This window comes from Tinamus guttatus, unplaced genomic scaffold (assembly GCF_059628265.1).
Source record: "Tinamus guttatus ecotype Peru unplaced genomic scaffold, ASM5962826v1 Tinamus_guttatus_pri_ptg000297l, whole genome shotgun sequence".
Taxonomy (NCBI): Eukaryota; Metazoa; Chordata; class Aves; order Tinamiformes; family Tinamidae; genus Tinamus; species Tinamus guttatus.
This window is the reverse complement of record NW_028288831.1, coordinates 104,154-121,806: the sequence shown is the minus strand read 5'-3', so window position 1 is coordinate 121,806 and position 17,653 is coordinate 104,154. Positions and strand designations below refer to the sequence as shown.

The 17,653-nt window shown below is 60.9% G+C and overlaps 3 protein-coding genes across 3 annotated transcripts; 2 read left to right on the top strand and 1 right to left on the bottom strand.

Annotated features, from left to right (window-relative positions):
* The first annotated feature begins 397 nt into the window (after positions 1-397).
* TOR2A (torsin family 2 member A) lies at positions 398-4,536 on the top strand. Its single transcript, XM_088528001.1, has 6 exons — positions 398-410; positions 718-900; positions 1,321-1,586; positions 2,765-2,940; positions 3,291-3,418; positions 4,026-4,536. Exons 1-6 carry the CDS (start codon positions 398-400, stop codon positions 4,268-4,270), a joined length of 1,011 nt encoding a protein of 336 aa, XP_088384127.1. The 3' UTR covers positions 4,271-4,536.
* A 2,261-nt stretch (positions 4,537-6,797) lies between these two features.
* Positions 6,798-10,366, bottom strand: TTC16 (tetratricopeptide repeat domain 16). The gene is made up of 10 exons (XM_088528034.1): positions 10,188-10,366; positions 9,867-9,957; positions 9,640-9,786; positions 9,470-9,570; positions 9,268-9,397; positions 8,642-8,856; positions 8,322-8,563; positions 7,823-7,964; positions 7,591-7,756; positions 6,798-6,998 (listed from the first exon to the last, which is right to left on the bottom strand). Exons 1-10 carry the CDS (start codon positions 10,355-10,357, stop codon positions 6,798-6,800), a joined length of 1,605 nt encoding a protein of 534 aa, XP_088384160.1. The 5' UTR covers positions 10,358-10,366.
* Positions 10,367-11,112: 746 nt separating this feature from the next.
* Positions 11,113-13,623, top strand: PTRH1 (peptidyl-tRNA hydrolase 1 homolog). Its single transcript, XM_088528054.1, has 5 exons — positions 11,113-11,148; positions 11,802-12,021; positions 12,147-12,246; positions 12,965-13,010; positions 13,432-13,623. The coding sequence occupies exons 1-5, from the start codon at positions 11,113-11,115 to the stop codon at positions 13,621-13,623; spliced, it is 594 nt and encodes a 197-aa protein (XP_088384180.1).
* The last annotated feature ends 4,030 nt before the right edge of the window (positions 13,624-17,653 follow it).

The window sequence follows — 17,653 nt, the reverse complement described above, 5'->3', positions numbered from 1 at the left end:
GGCCCCGCGCCGGGCGCCAGGAGGAAAAGGGGCCTCCGCGGAGGGCGCCGGGACGCAGAGCAGCGGGTCCACAGGGACTCTGGAGGGGCCACGTGGGACCGGGCTGCCCGCAGAGCGCGGGGCTGCCGGTGCGGCGCCTCGCGGCCCCCCGGCCCGTCCGCTCCGCTCCCGCTCAGTTCCTGCGTGGGAACAGGTCTCCGCGGTGGCGGCGCGCGGCACAGACCCGCGCGGGGTGTTTCTGGGTGTAAATAGCAAGGCCCGTGCGCGCCTGCCCGTGTAAATACGTGTACAGAGCTCGCGGGTGCCCGCGGACAATAAACTTTTATGCTCTTCCTCGGCAGGGTGGTCTGTCCTGGGGGGTAGCTTAAGGGGGGGGGGGGTGGAGCCACCTCTCCCCATGGGGTCCCCTCGTCACCCAGGGCTGGGGCGGGGGCGGAGCCCCGAGTGTCCCCACAGCCGCCTGGGCCCCGCTGCGGGGAGGGCGGGAACGGGGGGGCCCTCCCGGCCACGCCCAAGGCGCTGGCCACGCCCCATACCATTAGCCACGCCCGCTGTCCCTTAGCCACGCCCCTACATCTTATCCACGGCCTTTGCCTCTTAGCCACGCCCCTTGTCCCATGGCCACGCCCCCGTCTCTCACCACCGTCCTTGTTTCTTAGCCACGCCCCTGCCCCTCAGCCACGCCCCCCACACGCCACCCGCCCTGATTGGGCGCAGCCTTAGCCCCGCCTCCCCGCGCCGCCGCGGGGCGCGCCGGGAGCTGTAGTGCGGGCGGCGCCGCCATGGCCGCCGCGCTGGCGCTCGCGCTGTTCGCGGCCGCCACCGCCGCGTGGGACCTGCGCGCGCTGCGCTGCGGCCTCGGCGCCAGCTGCGAGTGCGGCTTCGAGCCCGACCTGCGCGGTCAGCGGCGGGGACGGGGCCCCCGGGAGCAGGGGGGCGCCGGGAGGGGTCCCCGCTGAGGCGCGAGGGGGGACAGGGCGGCTCTGCGGGAGACCCGTTCCTCGGGGGCCCTGTGGAAGCTCCCGGCCCTGCCGGGGATGGGGCAGGAGGTGGTTCCGGGAGAAGGATCCAGGGCCCGGAGCGGGACAGGGTCCCGGAAGGGCTTGGTGACTGTCGGGGGCCCCATGGGTCGGTGCCCGCGGATCGCCCTCCGCCCGGGGCCGGTTGCCCTTCCTGCCCCTTCCCGAGGCAGCTCTCAGGCTGGCGCACAGGGATGGCGCTAAGGAAGCCCTCGGAGCCAGCGACAGCCCCATCACCGTGGCCACAGGCCGAGGTAACGGGTATTGAATCTGCGTGTTCTAAATCTCCGCTTTCTTCCAGGCCTGGAGTGTGATTTGGCCATGAACCTGGTGGGGCAGCCCCTGGTGAAGCAGCAGGTGATGAAAGCCATGAGGGAGTTCCTGGAGCAGCAGAACCCCACGAAGCCCCTCGTGCTGTCCTTCCACGGCACCACGGGGACCGGCAAAACCTACGTGAGCTCCATGCTCATCCGCCACCTCTTCCGCGACGGGCTGCGGAGCCCCTTCGTGCACCAGTTCTCTCCCCTAGCACACTTCCCTCACCACGAGCAGCTGGAGCAGTACAAGGTAAGGGCTGCCTCTGTCCTACTTGATTTTCTTTCGCTGTCTCTGCCTTGGCAATCAGTGGAGATGCATTAAGCCTCTTTCCTGCAGTGCAATAGGAACAAAGCTCTGTGTTTTACTCTCTCAGACAGACACGGGGAAGCGAGTGGCTCTGTGAACAGGCTGGAGGATTCACTAGGAACCGTGATACCTCCTGGCACGCAGTTATCACTTCCACCTTCCCCACCACAGTCCTCCCTGTGATCATGGTCCCACTCTTTAAATATTGACACAGCCCTTTGAACACACATATGCATGAGCGTGCTTCATGCACTGGCTTTCATCTAAAGTTTTCCTATCGCTTTCCAAACAGCTCAGTAGCTGTGAATACCTGGGCATCACTAGACTTTGTAATTCCCTCCCCACACAGCGAGTAGGTTCCTAAATCCAGTACTAGCTCCACACTCCTGACCCTTCCCAACACATCTCCATCCTGCGAGAGGCCAGAAATCCAAACATGAAGATTGGCTGATGAACTCTTAACAGAGTAGGGAATCAGTGTCCTCAGATTTTTTTTTTTCCTAGGCATTTAGAGAATTTATTTTTCTTCTGAATCTGTAGGAAAAAAAACATTGAGTGCAGTAAACCTCACACTGAGGAAAGTGCTTCAATTAAGACTGATAGAGGCCTGTAGGAAACGTGAATATTTATGCACAGGTTGGCATCTGGACTGGAGTAGCTTCAGCCACCACAGAGCCCCAGCTCTTCCACTTCAGGGGAGGCTGCTGTTTGTGCAGCAGAAGGGGAAGGGGCAGGAAGCTCCCCTGGAGCACTCAGTAGCTGAGAGCTGATACACAGGGAAGGAGAAAAGAACATGTAAAACTGTAGGAGTCTCAATACTCAACTTTAGTTCGCTGCCTCCTTCATACTGCTTTAAAACTGTAATAAAAGCTCTATAATGGGCTCAAAAGCAGGTAACAGTTACCATGCCAAGTCTAAAATAGAGGAGGCCTCCTCACTCCTGGCTGTTCCTGCTCTGAGTAGGTGGTGCTACGCCGGGACAAGCTGCTCCCAGCCATTCCTGTTTTCAGCACCATCAGCTCAGCTTGAGCTTCTGTCTCAGCTTCTGCTCTGCGGTAGTTTGAGCCTCCCTCGCCCTCAGGTACATCAGTGCCTTATGCTTTGCTGGATATTTTTCCTAGGAGAACCTGAAGCACTGGATCCAAGGGAACTTGACAACCTGTGGGCGATCTGCTTTTCTCTTTGACGAGATGGACAAGATGCACCCGGGGCTGATCGATGTGATCATGCCCTTCCTGGGACCCTCGTGGGTTGTTTACGGGACCAACTACCGCAAAGCGATTTTCATTTTCATAAGGTAAGAGAAGCCCCTCTGTGTCCAGCACAGCAGCATCACAGGGTATCCCAGCACGAAGCTTCTGACTTGTGCAGAGGTTGGTGCATACTTCAGTGCATGCTTCTGTTTTGCTTCTCCTTTGCCAAGCCTTGAGCCTCTGCAAATGCCCAAAGACCCTATTTTGCTGTAAATAAACAAGGAAGAGAGTCTGAAAGCTCCTGTTATTTGGCTGCCTTTAGAGGAGTTGCTTTAGGCCAGGCAGCTGCGAGGTCCTAGAGTGCACACATGGCTGTTGGGAAAGTCAAATGCTGCCTCTGTTCTGCAGCACCGTTTTCCTGAATATATCAAAAAAGCACCTTGTTCTTTTGCAGCAATGCAGGAGGAGAACAGATTAAGAAAATGACCCTGGATCTCTGGCATGCACACAAGGATCGTGAGGAGATCAGCCTTCAGGACATGGAGTCGGCCATCTCCAAAGCTGTTTTTGAAAACCCTCAGAGTGAGTGTCCCCACAAGCTCCTCTCTGCAGGGAGCAGAGCCCAGCAGAGGGAGCCAGGTCCCTTCCACACAGTATCCCAAGCAGGGGATCCCTGGCACATCCCGAGCAGGGAGAAAGGGCTGGGCGTTGAGGAGAGGGAACTGTGACAACCTCAAGGTTTCCTGGTGGAGGGAAGGAAGAGCCCAAACTCCCAAGCCAGCCTCCCAGCACCAGACCTAGCTAAGTTCTTGGGACGGGAGGTGCATTCACAGCCAGGAGGATGGCAGGCTACATGCTCACTGAAAAAGTACCAAGTACCACTAATACCCACTGCCTACCTAGAGCTCCTTGCTCTGCCCTTATCCAGGCAGGATCCAGGCCCTCTCTGTCACAGGGAGGGGAGCTTGAAGCCTGTCTGCTCAGGCTAAAACCCACCATTCTTGGAGGACAACAAATCTGTTTTGCAGTGGGGAGCAACAGATGGGTACAGCTCTTGCCTTATACAACACAAGCAGCAGGTCTGTCTTCAGCTGAGTATTCTGGCTTCCCACAAAGCAGCTCTTTGAATTCCAAGGTCTGCAAAAACTCTCTGAAGGTAAAACCTTTTCTCTGTTCCTTTGGTTTGCAGGTGGATTCTGGAAATCTGGGATCATTAATGAACATCTCATTGATTTTGTTGTGCCCTTCCTCCCACTGAAGCGCCACCACGTAAAGCAATGTGTCACCAATGAACTCCTCCAGCAAGGCCTGGAGGTACGGCAGGATGTCATCCAGGGAGTGGCCGACAGCATTCCCTACTTCCCAGAGGAAGAGAAAATCTTTTCATCAACGGGGTGCAAAACAGTGTCCTCTCGGATTAGTTTCTACTTCTAGCACTGGCAAGGACTCTCTTCTGAAGCTGCATGTAGAGCCTATAGCAGATGTGAATAATGCTCAGGAGACAACCTGCAGCCTGCTCAGCTTCACACCATTTAGGATGTATATCAAGTTGCAGAGCCCAGGGCTGGAGGGATAAGCACAAGGAGCTACCTGTTACTTCCCAGGAACATGAGTGCTCTCCCTGCTCAACTCTCCTGCCCCAAGGAGGCAGCTGCAGGACACAGTTATGGGAACAAATGCAAGCAATGAGCCTTAAAGCACTTTATCTATTCCTTGGCCAAGTGGTGGCGGATACTGAACAACCCAGTACATCACCCAAGACAAGCTGTGACAAGGGAGGAAGATACCAAGAGGGACAGTAGTGAGGGACAGTCACCTGTTCCTTCTCAGAGATGGCCATCAGTGGCTCTCTCCTCTCCTAGCAGCTATTGAGATCTAATCCCTCAAGATTCTGAGCCCAGAAAAAGCTTTTTTAAAAAAAAAAAAAACTACAACATTTTAGCTATATATATATTTGTGTGTGTGTATGTGTATTTTATTGTGACTGTCTGCCTCAGTTCCTTGGCACAATGTGAAAATGCTGGTGTTCCAACACCTGCAACACACACTGGCCCATGAAGACCTCTGAAAATACAGTGAAATGCAGTGAAAAGTGCTTTTCAGGAAGTTTTGAAGGCAACTTCTTTCCAGTTTCATTTCACTGTGAATTGGTGCTTGCCAAGTCCAGCTACAGCCTCAACCAGAATACGGGTGTAAGGAGGGAAATGGCAACAACATCTGACCTGCCGGGACCAGCTCTTCCCAACGTCGCCTTGTCCATCTTCCCTGTACAGCCTAAAGGATCCCCCTGCAACCTCCAAAAAACTGGAGTCCTACCTCGAGAGGACACTGCCGTGTTGTTAAGTTTTGAATGTTCTTTTTATTCAGCGATGATTTTTCCAGCAGGCTGAGACATTGTTGCAGTGCTGGACTACTGAGCCTCTCCACATCCTTCTGCTCCAACCCCACAGGCTTTGGATCCATTCGGCTTCTAGGAAGTGCCCCTTACAGCGAGTGGACCTGGGGGGACATGGAGACGATCAGTACTGTCAAGCACTGGGCAGGCAGCGCTCACTGCTGGCCGTTGTGCCCTGTTTTAATCCTCCCAGGCAGACGGTTACAGCGGTACAGGTCAGAGGAAACGGAATGAATCCCTCTGTGGGACCAAACTGCCTGGTGGAGGGGTGAACAGGCACATTTAGGAAGGTCCCCAAGCTCCTCCTCTTGGGCCCTGGGTCTCTACCCCACTCTGAAAGGAGCTGCCAGCACTGGGGACCATTCCAGCCTCCTGCTGATGCCAGAGCTCAGGGGACAGCGATGTCAGTCACTATCCAAATGCTGCCTGGGAGCCAGTACATTCAAATATCCTGCCTCTTTTAAAAATGTGATGTGTTTCTAATTTTAAAATAAATCCTTTATGAAATAAATGGTTGGGGAATAGTCACTGACTTGGATTACTGACTGCAGCTGGTGCAGAAGGACTTCAAAGACGTGCAGTTGCCCAGAAACTGCTGCCCAGCGTGCTGGGACTTTGGGGATTTAGAGGAGAGTTGGTCTCTAATTAGTAACTAGAAACAAGCCCTTTCCCCGGGGAGGAGCGAAGTTGCAGCAGGCTGGGGAGCTGCGCTCTGCCGAGGAGCTGCTGTAGGTCCAAGAGAGCCGCTGGTGTCTCGACCACAGCGACACCCAGAGCCCTCTTCCCTGCAGGGCACAGCCCTGCGTCTCACAACGAGCCAGTGGCCACCTCGGAGCAGGGGGCCAAGGCAGCCCTGAGCCCCACGGGCTGAGATCGTTTGTGGGCAATGTCAGCCTCCTGCCAGGAACGAGAAACCAACAGCTTCAAAAGGCTGTTCATTTACCACTGGCTTCCAGGAGGAGCTGGAATAACCCCCAGGCAAATGCAGTTTTGGGCAGAATTAGCTTGCTTTCTCCAGAAAATCCGGGCTATGCCAGGCAGGACTAGACCCTCCTAGAGCCTTACCCCCATCTTCACAGGCAAGGCATGAAAACAGCACAGGAGTGCACCCTGCTGTCCCCACAGCCCCTACCCTCCTGCCACCAGAGCTCCCTGCCCGCCAGCTCACTCACCCGGGCCGCTGTCCCTGTGCATGTGGCTGGCTCCTCGCACAGCTCGTAGTCCCACGTGGCTCCCCTGGCATCCACCGCTTCCTTCACGTCATCCTCCAGGGTGACTGGTGGCCTGGGGCAAGTACCGATGCAGAAATAACACTGTAGCCAAAGGGCAAGCACTCAAAGAGGGACATAATACAAAAAGGACTCAGTAGGAACAAGACGCCTGGCTTGGGAAGAGTTTCCAAGGCCACAGGTGGAAGATCTGGCAAACTGTTCAGGAGCAAAAAGGGGTAAAAATGGCAATTTCGAGAAAATATAGTTCATCTGTTGGCTCTGAAGGCAGCAGAAACATGTCGCTTCCAGAATAAACAAAACCTTCACCCTCACAACCCGCTTTGGAGTCACTGCATTAACAAACTAATGGCCAAGACCCCCCTGCCAGCACGCACCTACTGCGCCCGCCGCCGCGGGTGACGCCAGCCAGAGCCGGGAGCCCTGCAGGGCCCTGCAGCGTTTTGTCCAAGGTGTCCTTAGCGAGGCGCCCGGGCTCACTTCTAAGCACAGCTTGGACTGTCTTTCTTGGAAAGAGGTAGCGCACGAGCGAAAGGACCTGCAGTGGCAACGAGACGAGACCTGCACCTCCTCCCAGCACGCCTGCGCTCATGGAAAAACTCTTCTCCATGGGCAGTGCTAAGCACTGAGCCGCTGGGCTGCCGCTTCCGCGGCCATCGCCCGCCTCACACCACCGGCAACGGCCTCACCGGGACCTGCCCGAAGGGGAAGCCTGGGTTTCAGTGCAAAAAAATACCAAATTTGTCAAAACCAGGCATGGAAAACCATGCTGCTGCCCTCAGCAATATTGCAGCCAGTGACAGCAGTGTGGGGACATGCTCTCTTTATCACAGCCAGCTGCTGGAGGGTTTCTGCCCTGAGTTAAGTTCAAAGAAACAGGAAAGTGACAATCTGCAGGAAGAAAAACACCTTCCTAGTGTCTTTAATGCAGAAATGTCATTAAAACCCAAGCTACAAATGCAGTTGCTTGACTTGGACCTGTACCCTGGCAGGACCTTTGACCCCAGCTGCTGACTCGTGATGCAGAACAGAAGTGTCACTCTTGTCCCAAGGTGTCTTACGGACAGATAAGGGCCAGGAGAGCTGCCCACAGCCCAGGGGGGCATCGGGAAGCGGCGCCAGGGTCCTACCTCGCTGTTAGTGGGGTCGAGCCACAGACTCAGCGCGACATCCTCCTTGGCGTTCCTCACTCTGCCCTGACACAGGCGGCTCCTGGCCCGGCCCAGGTAGTACAGGGGTTTGCAGGGCTCGCACTCGATGGCCGCAGAGAAGACAGCTTCTGCCCGCGGGTACTGCCTGCGAGGGCACACGAGGGTGGGCGCTGCAGCCCGGCTCGCCGCAGGGCGCCGGCCTCCCGCTCACCTGGCCGCCAGGTCCCGCTGGCCCTGCTCGTGCAGCGCCGTCGCGAGGCGCCTCCGCACGCGCCGGTCCCCTGGGCTCAGCTCCAGCGCCTGCTCGTAATCGGCGAGCGCCAGGGGCAGCTCGCCCAGGCGGAGGAAGCAGTCTGCAGGGAAGCGGCAGCTCGGTCAGTGGGAGCGGCTGGGGTTTCGCCGTGGGTTTTGTCTGCACAGAAGCACCTGGTGCCCAGCCCAGCCTGGCCACAAAGGTTTCGGAGCTGTTAAGATGCGCTCAGGGCTCTCACGGGCAGGAGACGCGGCCCAGGCTGGAAGCGAGCGAGTTCTGCTGTTGCTCCTCATACCTTTCCCGGGACAGGCATGTCCCCGAGTTGGGAACAGCACCGAGGAGAACCCAGGCTCTCCCTGCCCAAGCCCCGGGTGCTGCTGATCGACACCCAGCCCCATCCCTCCGCGCCGCACAGCCCCACAGCCCCGACGCACTCGGCCCTGGCCCGGCCACCTACCTCCTCTGTTGACATAGAGGCCCTCCTCGTGCTTCTCGTCTCGCAGGGCCTCGCTGAGGAGCCCCACGGCCTCCTCGAACAGGCCCAGGGCGTAGCAGCGCGCGGCGCAGTCGTTGTGGGTGAGCACCAGCTGCCGCTGGGCCTCGCGGGCCTCGGGGCCGCCCGCGGCCGCCAGCGCCCTGGCCCTGGCCAAGTCCTCACAAGCCGCGCTGAACTCCTGCAGCCGGCGAAGGAGGGTCCCTCTGCGCGACAGGGACAAAAGCGGCCGTGCTGAGAAGCCCTGGTTGCAGCTGGTTGCTCCCCAGCAACACGTCCGCTACCTCAGGACGAAGAGGTCGGCAGCCGAGGGGTCGTTCTCGATGGCGAAGCTGACCTTGAGCAGGGCTCCTCGCAGGTCGCCACACAGGGCCTTGCTCACCGCCTCGGCCTTGGCCTCCCGGCCCCGACTCAGCAGCCTCTGCTTGAGCGCGTGGGCAGCTCCATGCTGCGGCTCCAGCTCCAGGGCTCGCTGGATGTCCTGCTGACACAGGGCCGGCTGCCCAGGACACGGCACCATCAGGGCCTGGCACGCTCCAGAGTGTCCCCAAGCACCAAAAGGCCACCTGGGGTCCCTTGCACAGACTGGGCTAGTGCTAAGCTCTGCATATCCCAGGTCCACCAGGGCTTTCCAATAGAGCTGACTCTAAACTCCAGTCTCGGAGGAGCAGGAACCCCCTCTCCCAACAGGCCATGAGGGGACATGATTGCTGACAGAGCCCGGATCAGACCAGGGTCTTCTCATGCCTCCCGCTTCCCAGGCACATCACAGCTCCTGCACGAAGGCATCCCCTAATTCCCAAAATCCTAAACAGCTTCACCCAGTCAAGGCTGTTCCAGAGACCCCTGGCAGAGTCCCCACGCAAGGGGCACCACAGCCCCTTCCATGCGGGCAGGGAGGTGGCACAACCTGCCCGAAGCGCTCGTAGAAGGAGGCCCGGAGCACGTAGAGGTCGGGGTTCCTCGCGTCTTCCTCCACGTCTCTGTTAAGCGTCTGCAGACACTCCGGGAACTTGTTGAGGGCGGCGAGACACGCGACGCTGAGGGCAGGAGGGCAGAGCTGCAGGGAAGGCGCCGCAGCGGCCGCCGCGCTCGGGGCCGCCCCGCGTTACCTGCCCTGGCGCAGCGCCCTGCAGCGCGGCTGCAGCTCCGCCGCCCTGGTGAAGGCCTCCAGCGCCTCGCAGTACAGCTCCTGCTCCAGCAGGCATCGGCCCTGCAAAAACACCCCGGGATTCGGCCCCAGGCCGGGCGCACGCATGGGGATGGGACGGGGGGGTCTCACCTGCAGCTCAAGGAGCAGGGCCAGGCGCCGCAGGCAGCGCTGGTGCTGCGTGGGGGCCAGGGCAAGCGCCTTCCTCATGTTCAACACGGCCGACTGGAAGTCGCAGAGCTGCAGAAAGGCCTCTGCCCGCTGCTGGTAGAGCTCTGCCTGCGCCAGGACACCCGCAGCGCAGGTCGGCCCCGACCTCGTCCTGCTCGAGCTCCCCCAGCCCTGAGGGGACCCTTTACCCTTTGCGGATCCAAGCTGATGGCTTTCGAGTAGCAGATGATGGCTTCCTCCCACCGGCCGCAAGAGGAAAAGTCCAGCCCTTTCTGCCAGCTGCAGAGGAGAAAACAGAGCAGGTCGGGTCCAGCCACGTGCTCCCGGGCTGGGGGACCGTCACACAGCCTCCACCAGGGCCTGAACCAGAGCCCAGACCCCAGGGGCTGCGGGGAGGCCAGGGGACCACGTAGCCCCACTGCCCTGATGTCCCCTCAGGGACTGACTCCGGCCAAGGGTGGTTGAGAGCAGGACATGACAGGCACAAACAGGGCGACGTGGGCACTTACTGCTCCTGCACCCTGTCCCGCACGATGGCAGGGAGGCCTCGCTCCTCCCGGGGCTCCTCGATGCTGCGCAGACACTGCCGGGGCCCAAAGATCCTCCGCAGGGACCTCTCCCTGCCCTCCTGCAGCTGCTCCTCTGGCACCGCAGTCACGAACAGGCTCCCCGTGTCCATCGCGGTGCCACCTGCGGGGACAGCGCTGCTGTCCCCAGCCCCACAGACCCCCATTCCTCCCTCTGCCTTTGCCCCCTCCACTTCACCCACCACTCACCCCTGGGCCTCCAACTCCCCCAGTGTCACCCTGGCTCCAAGCAGCCCCCGGGGCTGCGGAAGGGAGGTCTCACCTCGCTCTGCCCCGGCAGGAGCAGCTGCCTGGGACCCCTGCACTCCCTCCCGGGGTTGCTAGGAAGGAACACGGAGGGCATCCCCGGAGAGCACCCCAGGACAAAGGGACAGGGAAGGGCCGTGGTGTCCCCAACAAGGCGCTGCAGCACCACGGGCTCCCATTTCCACCTCCCACCAGAGCCAGGGCTCCACGCGGTGCCCCGCACTGGGCCCTGCTGCAAGCCCAGACACGCAGCAGGCAGCTGGGTGCATCTGCCCACTGCCATTGCAGGGCTGCCCGGGAAGGCGCCATGTAAAGCAAGGCCACAGCAGCCAGCACAACCTCAACAGGGACAGCCCCATCGGCTGGGCCTCCCCCACTGCAGAGGAGATGGGGGACACCCAGGGAAGAGGACGAGACACCGGGGAAGAGACAGCCCTCATCGCACAACCGCCTCACAAATCAACCCCAACCACCCGCCCTCAAGCAAGATGGTGGCTCTGCCCTTAAGAAAGATGGCGGGGGGGCGGGGCGGTGCGCGGGGGCGGTGCGACTGACGGCCATTGGCGGCGAGGGCAGTGACGTAAACGGTGGGCGGGGCGGCATGCAGGCGGCGCGGCTGGCGGGGCCGCGCGTCCTGGTGGGGCCGCGCGCGGGGGGGGCGGGGGCGCGCGGGGGGGGCGGGGGCGCGGGGGGAGCGCGGCTGGGGGCGGGGCTGGGACTGGCGGGAAGGGGGATCGAGTCTGCGGGAATCGGGGTGGAGGGAGCGGGGCTGGGGGGATCGGGACGGGAGGGAGCGGGGCTGGAGGGGCAGGGCTGGGATTCAGGGTGGAGGGGATCAGGGATTGAGAGATCGGGGCTGGGGGAGCCTGGGATTTGGGGAGGAGGGCGTCGGGTCTGCAGGGAATCGGGGTGGAGGGATTGGGTCTGGGGGGTCTGGGGGATTGGGACAGAAGGAGCCCTGGAATATGGGGTGGAGGGGATCAGGTCTGCAGGGGATCTGGGATGGAGGGATCAGGTACGGAGAAGCACCCAGGGGTTCTGGTCTGGAGGGGCTCCAGTCTAATGGGAAGCAGATCTGGGGGAGCACCAGATCATCTATGGCGTGGATAGGGTCTGGGGAGCACCGGGACTTCTGGAGGGCCTGAGGGAGAGCGGGTCTAGGGAAGCACGTGAGGGATCAGCTCCAGAGGGGATGGGCTACAGGGAAGCACCGGGGCGATGGAGCGGTTGGGCGGATGGAGCGATCCATGGGGTGCTCCTGGCCCAGCTGACGGCCCGTGCACGGGGCAGGTGGCGGGGCTGGGCAACTACGGTCTGCGCGGGACGCGGCACAGCGTGGGCATGGCCGTGCTGGACCGGCTGGCCGCGCGGCTGGCGGTGGCCGAGCGCTGGCGAGCGGACGGGCGCTGCGGCGCCGACGTGGCCGTGGCCGCCACGCGCGGCCTCGAGCTCGTGCTGCTCAAGCCGCGGAGGCTCATGAACCTCAACGGGCTCAGCGTGGCCAGCGCCGGTGAGCGGGGCCAGCGGAGGGGGCTCCGCCGCGTCCCCCTGCCCTGCAGCCACACGCTGTGGGTTTGGGCCGCAGGGAACCTGTCTCCCCGCTCACTTTCTTGGGCCGTGTTTGTGTTTCTAAAGCCAAGCTGTACAACCTGAGCCCGGAGGACATTTACCTGGTTCATGACGACCTGGACAAGGCCCTGGGGAAGGTGGCGATCAAGCTGGGAGGCAGCGCAAGGTATGGGGGAGAAGGAAGGGACGTAGCAGCATCGCAGTGGGACCCCCCGGTTATGTCCGTGAAGCTGGTTTGGGCCTTGCTGTGGGCACCAAGGCAGTTCCTGGCCCCAAACCGCCAGTGCCTGCAGCCTCGGCGCCAAGCCCTGGCCCCGATCCCAGCTACAGAGGTAACAGCTGGAGGTTTGGGCAGCTTCTCAATTCCTGCTCTGGCAGAGAAAAGGCAGGAAGGCTCCTGGAGGTGCCTGTGGGCTGGATCCAGGCCACCAGCTGCACCACACAGATTTATATAGCAGCCCAGGGCACGTTGCCTCCGCTCCGCCAACCTCAGCATCAGCTCCTCAATCAGCCCCGAGACGTTTAACTTGGGAACTCTTATGCTGTGTGCTGGGGAGCTGGCGGTGCTGGAATCTGCTCCCACCCTGGTTGCGGTGGGATTGCTTGAATTCAACAGCTGCGGTGTAGAAGGTGCTGGGACAGGGCCCTCGGGCGCCTGCGCACCAGCCGCAGCAGGAGCCGGGACGCCCGGGACGTGCAGTCCCAACCCGGCTCCCCCGGGGCCGGCCGCACTCAGCCCCAGCTTGCTCAGACATGCTGCAGAGGCTGGGGACGGGAGCAGCATCCCCTGCCTGGGACACACGGTGACCCCGAGTGCCAAGCACCATCCCGTGCCAGGGGGAATCTCTCACAGACTAACGCTGGGTGTTTTCCTTTCTCTCCAGGGGACACAACGGGGTCCGATCCTGCATCAGCGCTCTGCAGTCTGACGTGAGTGGGCTCCTGGGGAAGGGGCTCTGTCCTGCTGCTGCCTTGTGGCTCGCCACCCGCCCCGTGCTCCTTAGAGGAGCCCCAGCCCCCTTCCCTCCACTCCTTTGCTCATCCCCCCTTCCCTCTGCTCATGCTTCCCGGAGGGAATGGTGTTGGCTTGGCCCCAGGTGAGCACATGGAAATGATCAGCTCCACAGATCTGCCTGGCCTGGTAGGAGCCTGGGGCCCAGCAGAGCCCCCCAAAAGGCCTCTTCCCAAAGTCCTGTTGTTTTTTGGAATCTGGTCTGAAAGCCCATGGGGAGGTGGGGAGGCCCCTTCACTGTCACCCAGGCTCATCATCCCCATGCTGTCTGCACCCTTCACGTGCCTGCTGGTAGGGACCAGCCAGCAGCAGCTCCTCCAGCTGCTCCTTTCTCAACAGGAGATGACGCGGCTCAGGGTTGGCATTGGCCGTCCAGAGGGCAAAACAACAGTGACCTGCTACGTCCTGGGCCCGTTCAGCAGCAAGGAGCAGGAGATGCTGCAGCAGGTCCTGACCCAGGCAGCCACTTGCCTGCTGGAGCACATCCTGCAGAGGAGAGCACCCCATGGAGAGCCAGGGGACAGGGGGTGACACTAGGCCTTGAGGACTCGCGTGGCTGATGGACTGGACACTCTGGACTCTCTTGGGTGACCGTGGTGCTGAGCAGAGTGGGGGTGTCAGGTGTCCTGGCTGGACACTAGAGACTGGGGCTGGACAGGGACTGTCCACCTGAATGGATCCAGGTGGCTCCTCTCCCACACAAACCTCTACCATGGCTTTATAAGACAGTTCTACACAGATGTGAAATAAACGCCCAGCCCCAGCTCGGCCCTGCTCCTTCTCCTGGCGGTTGGGTCCCGTTGTGCTGTGCCCTGCGCTGCAGGCTGAACTCCAACTATCCCTGACTGCTGCTCCTGCCTGCAGCTCTGGGCCATGTCCTCTCCGTCTCACGGACTAGCAGTCTCATCATGGGCTGTAGGAACAGTTCAGAAGTAGCAGATAGATGCATCCCAAATGCATCCCCTCCAATTCCCCCAGCCCCGTCCGGTGTCTCACCGCCAGGCTGCAGCAGGGGCACAGGCGGTTCCAGAAGGGGCAGCCTGTAGAAACGTCCAGAACCACCCAGCGTAGGCCGGAGGTGGGACACAAGTAGCTGCATCTTGACGGGCACCTTGTTAGAAAGCTCAGGGAAGGCTCTTGAGGACAAGACTGAATGCAGCTGGCTGGAGCTGCAAGGCCAGAGGGGAGAGCTGCTCAGGAAAGGGATCAGATGGAGGCAATGCAGCCCCGAAGATGCTCGGAGGAGGGAGGCTGTGTGTGTCCGTGAGAGGGGTGCAGTGTACCTCGTTTTGGGTGCACCTAGTTCCTGGGTCTTGCTCTTCTTCGAAGCCAGCAGCAACCCTGCAGCTGGGGACTCTGACAGCTCCTGCGTCAGCAGCCTGCTCCGCAGCTTGGCCCAGTGGGATTTCCCCGTCTTCTCTAATGGCCTCTGCACAACAACAAGAGGGAATGGGCTGGGTGCCTCCTGTGACAACCCTTGGGCTCCAACTCAGCAGGGTACAAGGCCAAATCACTGTTCTGGTGGGATTGTGCTTAGGAAGATGGGATCACTGACATAGAGAAGGAAGAGATGAAAGGTTGGACACAGCTCTGCCAGCGGGGCAGGTGCAGCTGGGGAGGGAACATCACATCTTGGCCCCCAGCCTCTCACCTCCCTGAGGTCCCTGCTGCTGATCCTCCCCTTGCTCAGGATACTCTCCCTGCTCGTCCTGGGCTGGTGCTGCTGTTCAGGTGGCATCTTCCTCACCGTTGCTCGCGAGTCCTCCTCCTCGCAGCTGCAGGAGCAGAAGGGAGAGGCACATGGTCTGGAGCAAGGGAGACATGAGCATCCCGTGTCCCACATAGCTTTAGGGTGGGCTGTAGCATGGAGGTGTCCCCCACACGCCCAGGTCTGCCTCTTCCTTGCTTACTCCCTTCCAGCTCTTTGGAGCTGTTTCTCTCCCAGTAAAATGCTGATCTCAAGGGCTTTAGCAAAAATGTGGAGGGATGGGGTCCCTTTTGAGTACTGTGTCTCTCTTGTCATCTGGCTTCTGTAGGCTCCAAAACCACTTTAGCTTCATGGAAAAACAGTGGAAATCAAGAGCTGCCTGGAATTTTATACCTCACCAACACATGAGGTCTGCTCTCACAGAGCTGAAGCAGTTGGCCGCGAAGTTTCAGGGCAGCCCTCACAGTTTTAGAGTTGGATTTTTTTTTCTTCCCTCCAAAACACTGGAGTTTTCAATAATGGGGGAAATTCTGGCTCCTCCTGGCAAGACCTGCTGTAGGTCTCATGCCAGACTGGACAGCCCAAGGCACATTTTTTTTTTCCCCTCCACCAGGGCTGCTTCCCAAAGGCCCTGGCCTCTACTTGGTAGCTCCTGTCCAGGCTACGTAGCCTGTGGGATCTGCTGGGGCCAGCCCCACGGAGCGAGCAGCCTCGCACCCACGTCCCAGCGGGCGAGAAGGGAGCGAGCGCCTTGCTGGCTCTCCCGTACCGCAGCAGCGCGGCCGCTTCCTTCAGCTGCTCCAGCTGGCTCTGCACCTTCTTCCACTCCATCTCGTCCCCCAGTCCCTGCAGCATCTCACATAACGTGGTGAGCGTCGAGATCATCTGCAGCCAGGAGGCAGGCAGAGAGGCAGAGGAGAGATGTCCTCAGTGTCCCATCACGTCCCCATGGTGCCATGCCACCCTTGCTTACAGTCTCTTCCCCTCCCACGTGCTCTGTCTCAGCACTGCAAAACTGCCCCGGTGCTCCTTGCACCCTACACCGGCTCCCCGTGGAGGGGGTTGTGCCCGGCCATGCCAGCCCTTTTGCTCCCCTGCCACCCCTGCCTGGGATGTGGGCTGGGACCTTGCGGTTGCAGACCAAGCGCTTGGCCATCTCCTTCTCCCTGTCCTCCAGGAGATCCACTTGGATCTTCAAGTCGCGTGTGGTGGCCTGGAGCTGTTCGTTATCCTTCAGGAGGTCCCTGTTGTAGCTGTGCAACCTGCCCAGCTGCGCCCTGAGGGCCACGTTCTCCTGGATGACCTGTTGGGTGGTCTCAGACATCCTCCTGTGCGTCTCAGTTGCCAAAGCTTCCACTCGCTGCTCCATCTCCTTCATCAGGCTGCACAGAGAAGGGGACACAGCCCCCAAACCATGGGTGAAGGCAGCAGCCAAACCCTGCAGGGCTAAGGCTGCAGCTATCCCCACGAGTACCCACCACCCTGCAGGATGGGGCCCACCGCGTCCCTCACAGCACTTTCCCGAGCACCTCCGTGTCACCCCTCTTCCAGCCCTGATCCCAGCTGCAGGGAAACCAAGGCACGGCAAAGTGACAGGAACAGGAGCAAGGCTTGGGGATGCCTCTCATCCCCAGACAGACCTCTCCTTGTCCACCATTGCCTTCTGCTCCAGGCTCTTCACTATGGCCTCGTGCTTCTCCTCTTCCTTTTTCAGTTGCTCGTTCAACAATGCGATTTTGGCCTGGAGCTCTTCGTTCTGCAGCTTGAGCTCTTCCACCTGCTCACCTGCCAAGGAGACCCGAGGGGTCTCTCGGCCAGGGCTGCCACAGGGTCCCAGCAAGCACAGCAGTGACAACGCTCACAGCGAGCCGGGACGCTGCGCCCACCCTGGGGCTGGTGGCAATCAGGGTGCCCTTGGCACCCACCCAGCAGCCGGTCTGATGCGCCAGGCAGGGGTGGCAAGAGGAGGTGGCGCTAGGACCCTGCCGGGGAGCTCAGATCTCCCCCTGGACAAGGGCTGGGTGCCTCGTTTCTGAGGAAACTGCTCCTCCATCCCAGGCAACCCTTGGTTTTCAGCCAAATCCCACCCTGAGCTAAGCCCACACGGGCCAAGGACAGGGGGACATTCAGCTCCACACGGAGCAATGAGGAGCCAGGGAGGGCACAAGGGAAGGGCGGCCCCAAGGGCCCCCCGCACGTTACTTAGCAGCGATTTCTCCGCCGTGAGCTTGTCCTGGATCTCCTGGCAGACGCGGTAGGCCTCGGCGAGCTGCGCCTCCAGCGCCTCCTCGAAGGCCTGGCAGGGGTCCTGCGGCAGCGGCTCGCGGTCGCACAGCGCGGCGATGCTGTCCTCGCGCCGGCACAGCGCCGCCAGCAGCGCCGCCTCCGCCTGCCGCTGCTCCTCCAGCGCCCGCTCCACGTTCTCCAGCGGCACCGTCTGCCCGCCCGCCATGGCCAGGCCCTGCCGCCCGCGCGCGCGGGGCCCCGAGAGGGGACACGGTCAAGGGGGACTGTGTGCCGGCCCCGTCCTGCCCGCCCGGCTCTCCTTGAGCCCGGGGCTCCTCGCGGTGGGGACGGCTGCCAGGAGCTCCCCTGGCTCCATGTACCGCGGCGACGGCCCCAGCGCTCCGGCCCCGGCAACGCAACGCCCCAGCCCCTCGGAGCTGTTCAGACAATCCCTCCACGAGGGCCGCGGAGCAGGAAGTGCTAATCCAAAACCGGGGTTGTCCCTGCGCCCTCCTGCTACATCTCTGCAAGGACAGGGGATGTTTTCCCACCACCATCCCTATCGCTTAGAGGTTTCTCTTCCCCCTCCTGCAGCACCAGCCCCATAGGATCAGCTGCCCTCACTAG

Coding starts and splice junctions, on each gene's coding strand:
- TOR2A (XM_088528001.1), top strand. Junction 2,941..3,290: donor GCGATTTTCATTTTCATAAG/GTAAGAGAAGCC, acceptor GTTCTTTTGCAG/CAATGCAGGAGGAGAACAGA. Junction 3,419..4,025: donor TGTTTTTGAAAACCCTCAGA/GTGAGTGTCCCC, acceptor TTTGGTTTGCAG/GTGGATTCTGGAAATCTGGG.
- TTC16 (XM_088528034.1), bottom strand. CDS start 10,357: ATGGACACGGGGAGCCTGTTCGTGACTGCGGTGCCAGAGGAGCAGCTG. Junction 8,564..8,641: donor GCCGACCTCTTCGTCCTGAG/GTAGCGGACGTG, acceptor CCTGTCGCGCAG/AGGGACCCTCCTTCGCCGGC. Junction 7,965..8,321: donor CCTCTATGTCAACAGAGGAG/GTAGGTGGCCGG, acceptor GCTTCCCTGCAG/ACTGCTTCCTCCGCCTGGGC.
- PTRH1 (XM_088528054.1), top strand. CDS start 11,113: ATGCAGGCGGCGCGGCTGGCGGGGCCGCGCGTCCTG. Junction 12,247..12,964: donor AAGCTGGGAGGCAGCGCAAG/GTATGGGGGAGA, acceptor CTTTCTCTCCAG/GGGACACAACGGGGTCCGAT. Junction 13,011..13,431: donor TCAGCGCTCTGCAGTCTGAC/GTGAGTGGGCTC, acceptor CTTTCTCAACAG/GAGATGACGCGGCTCAGGGT.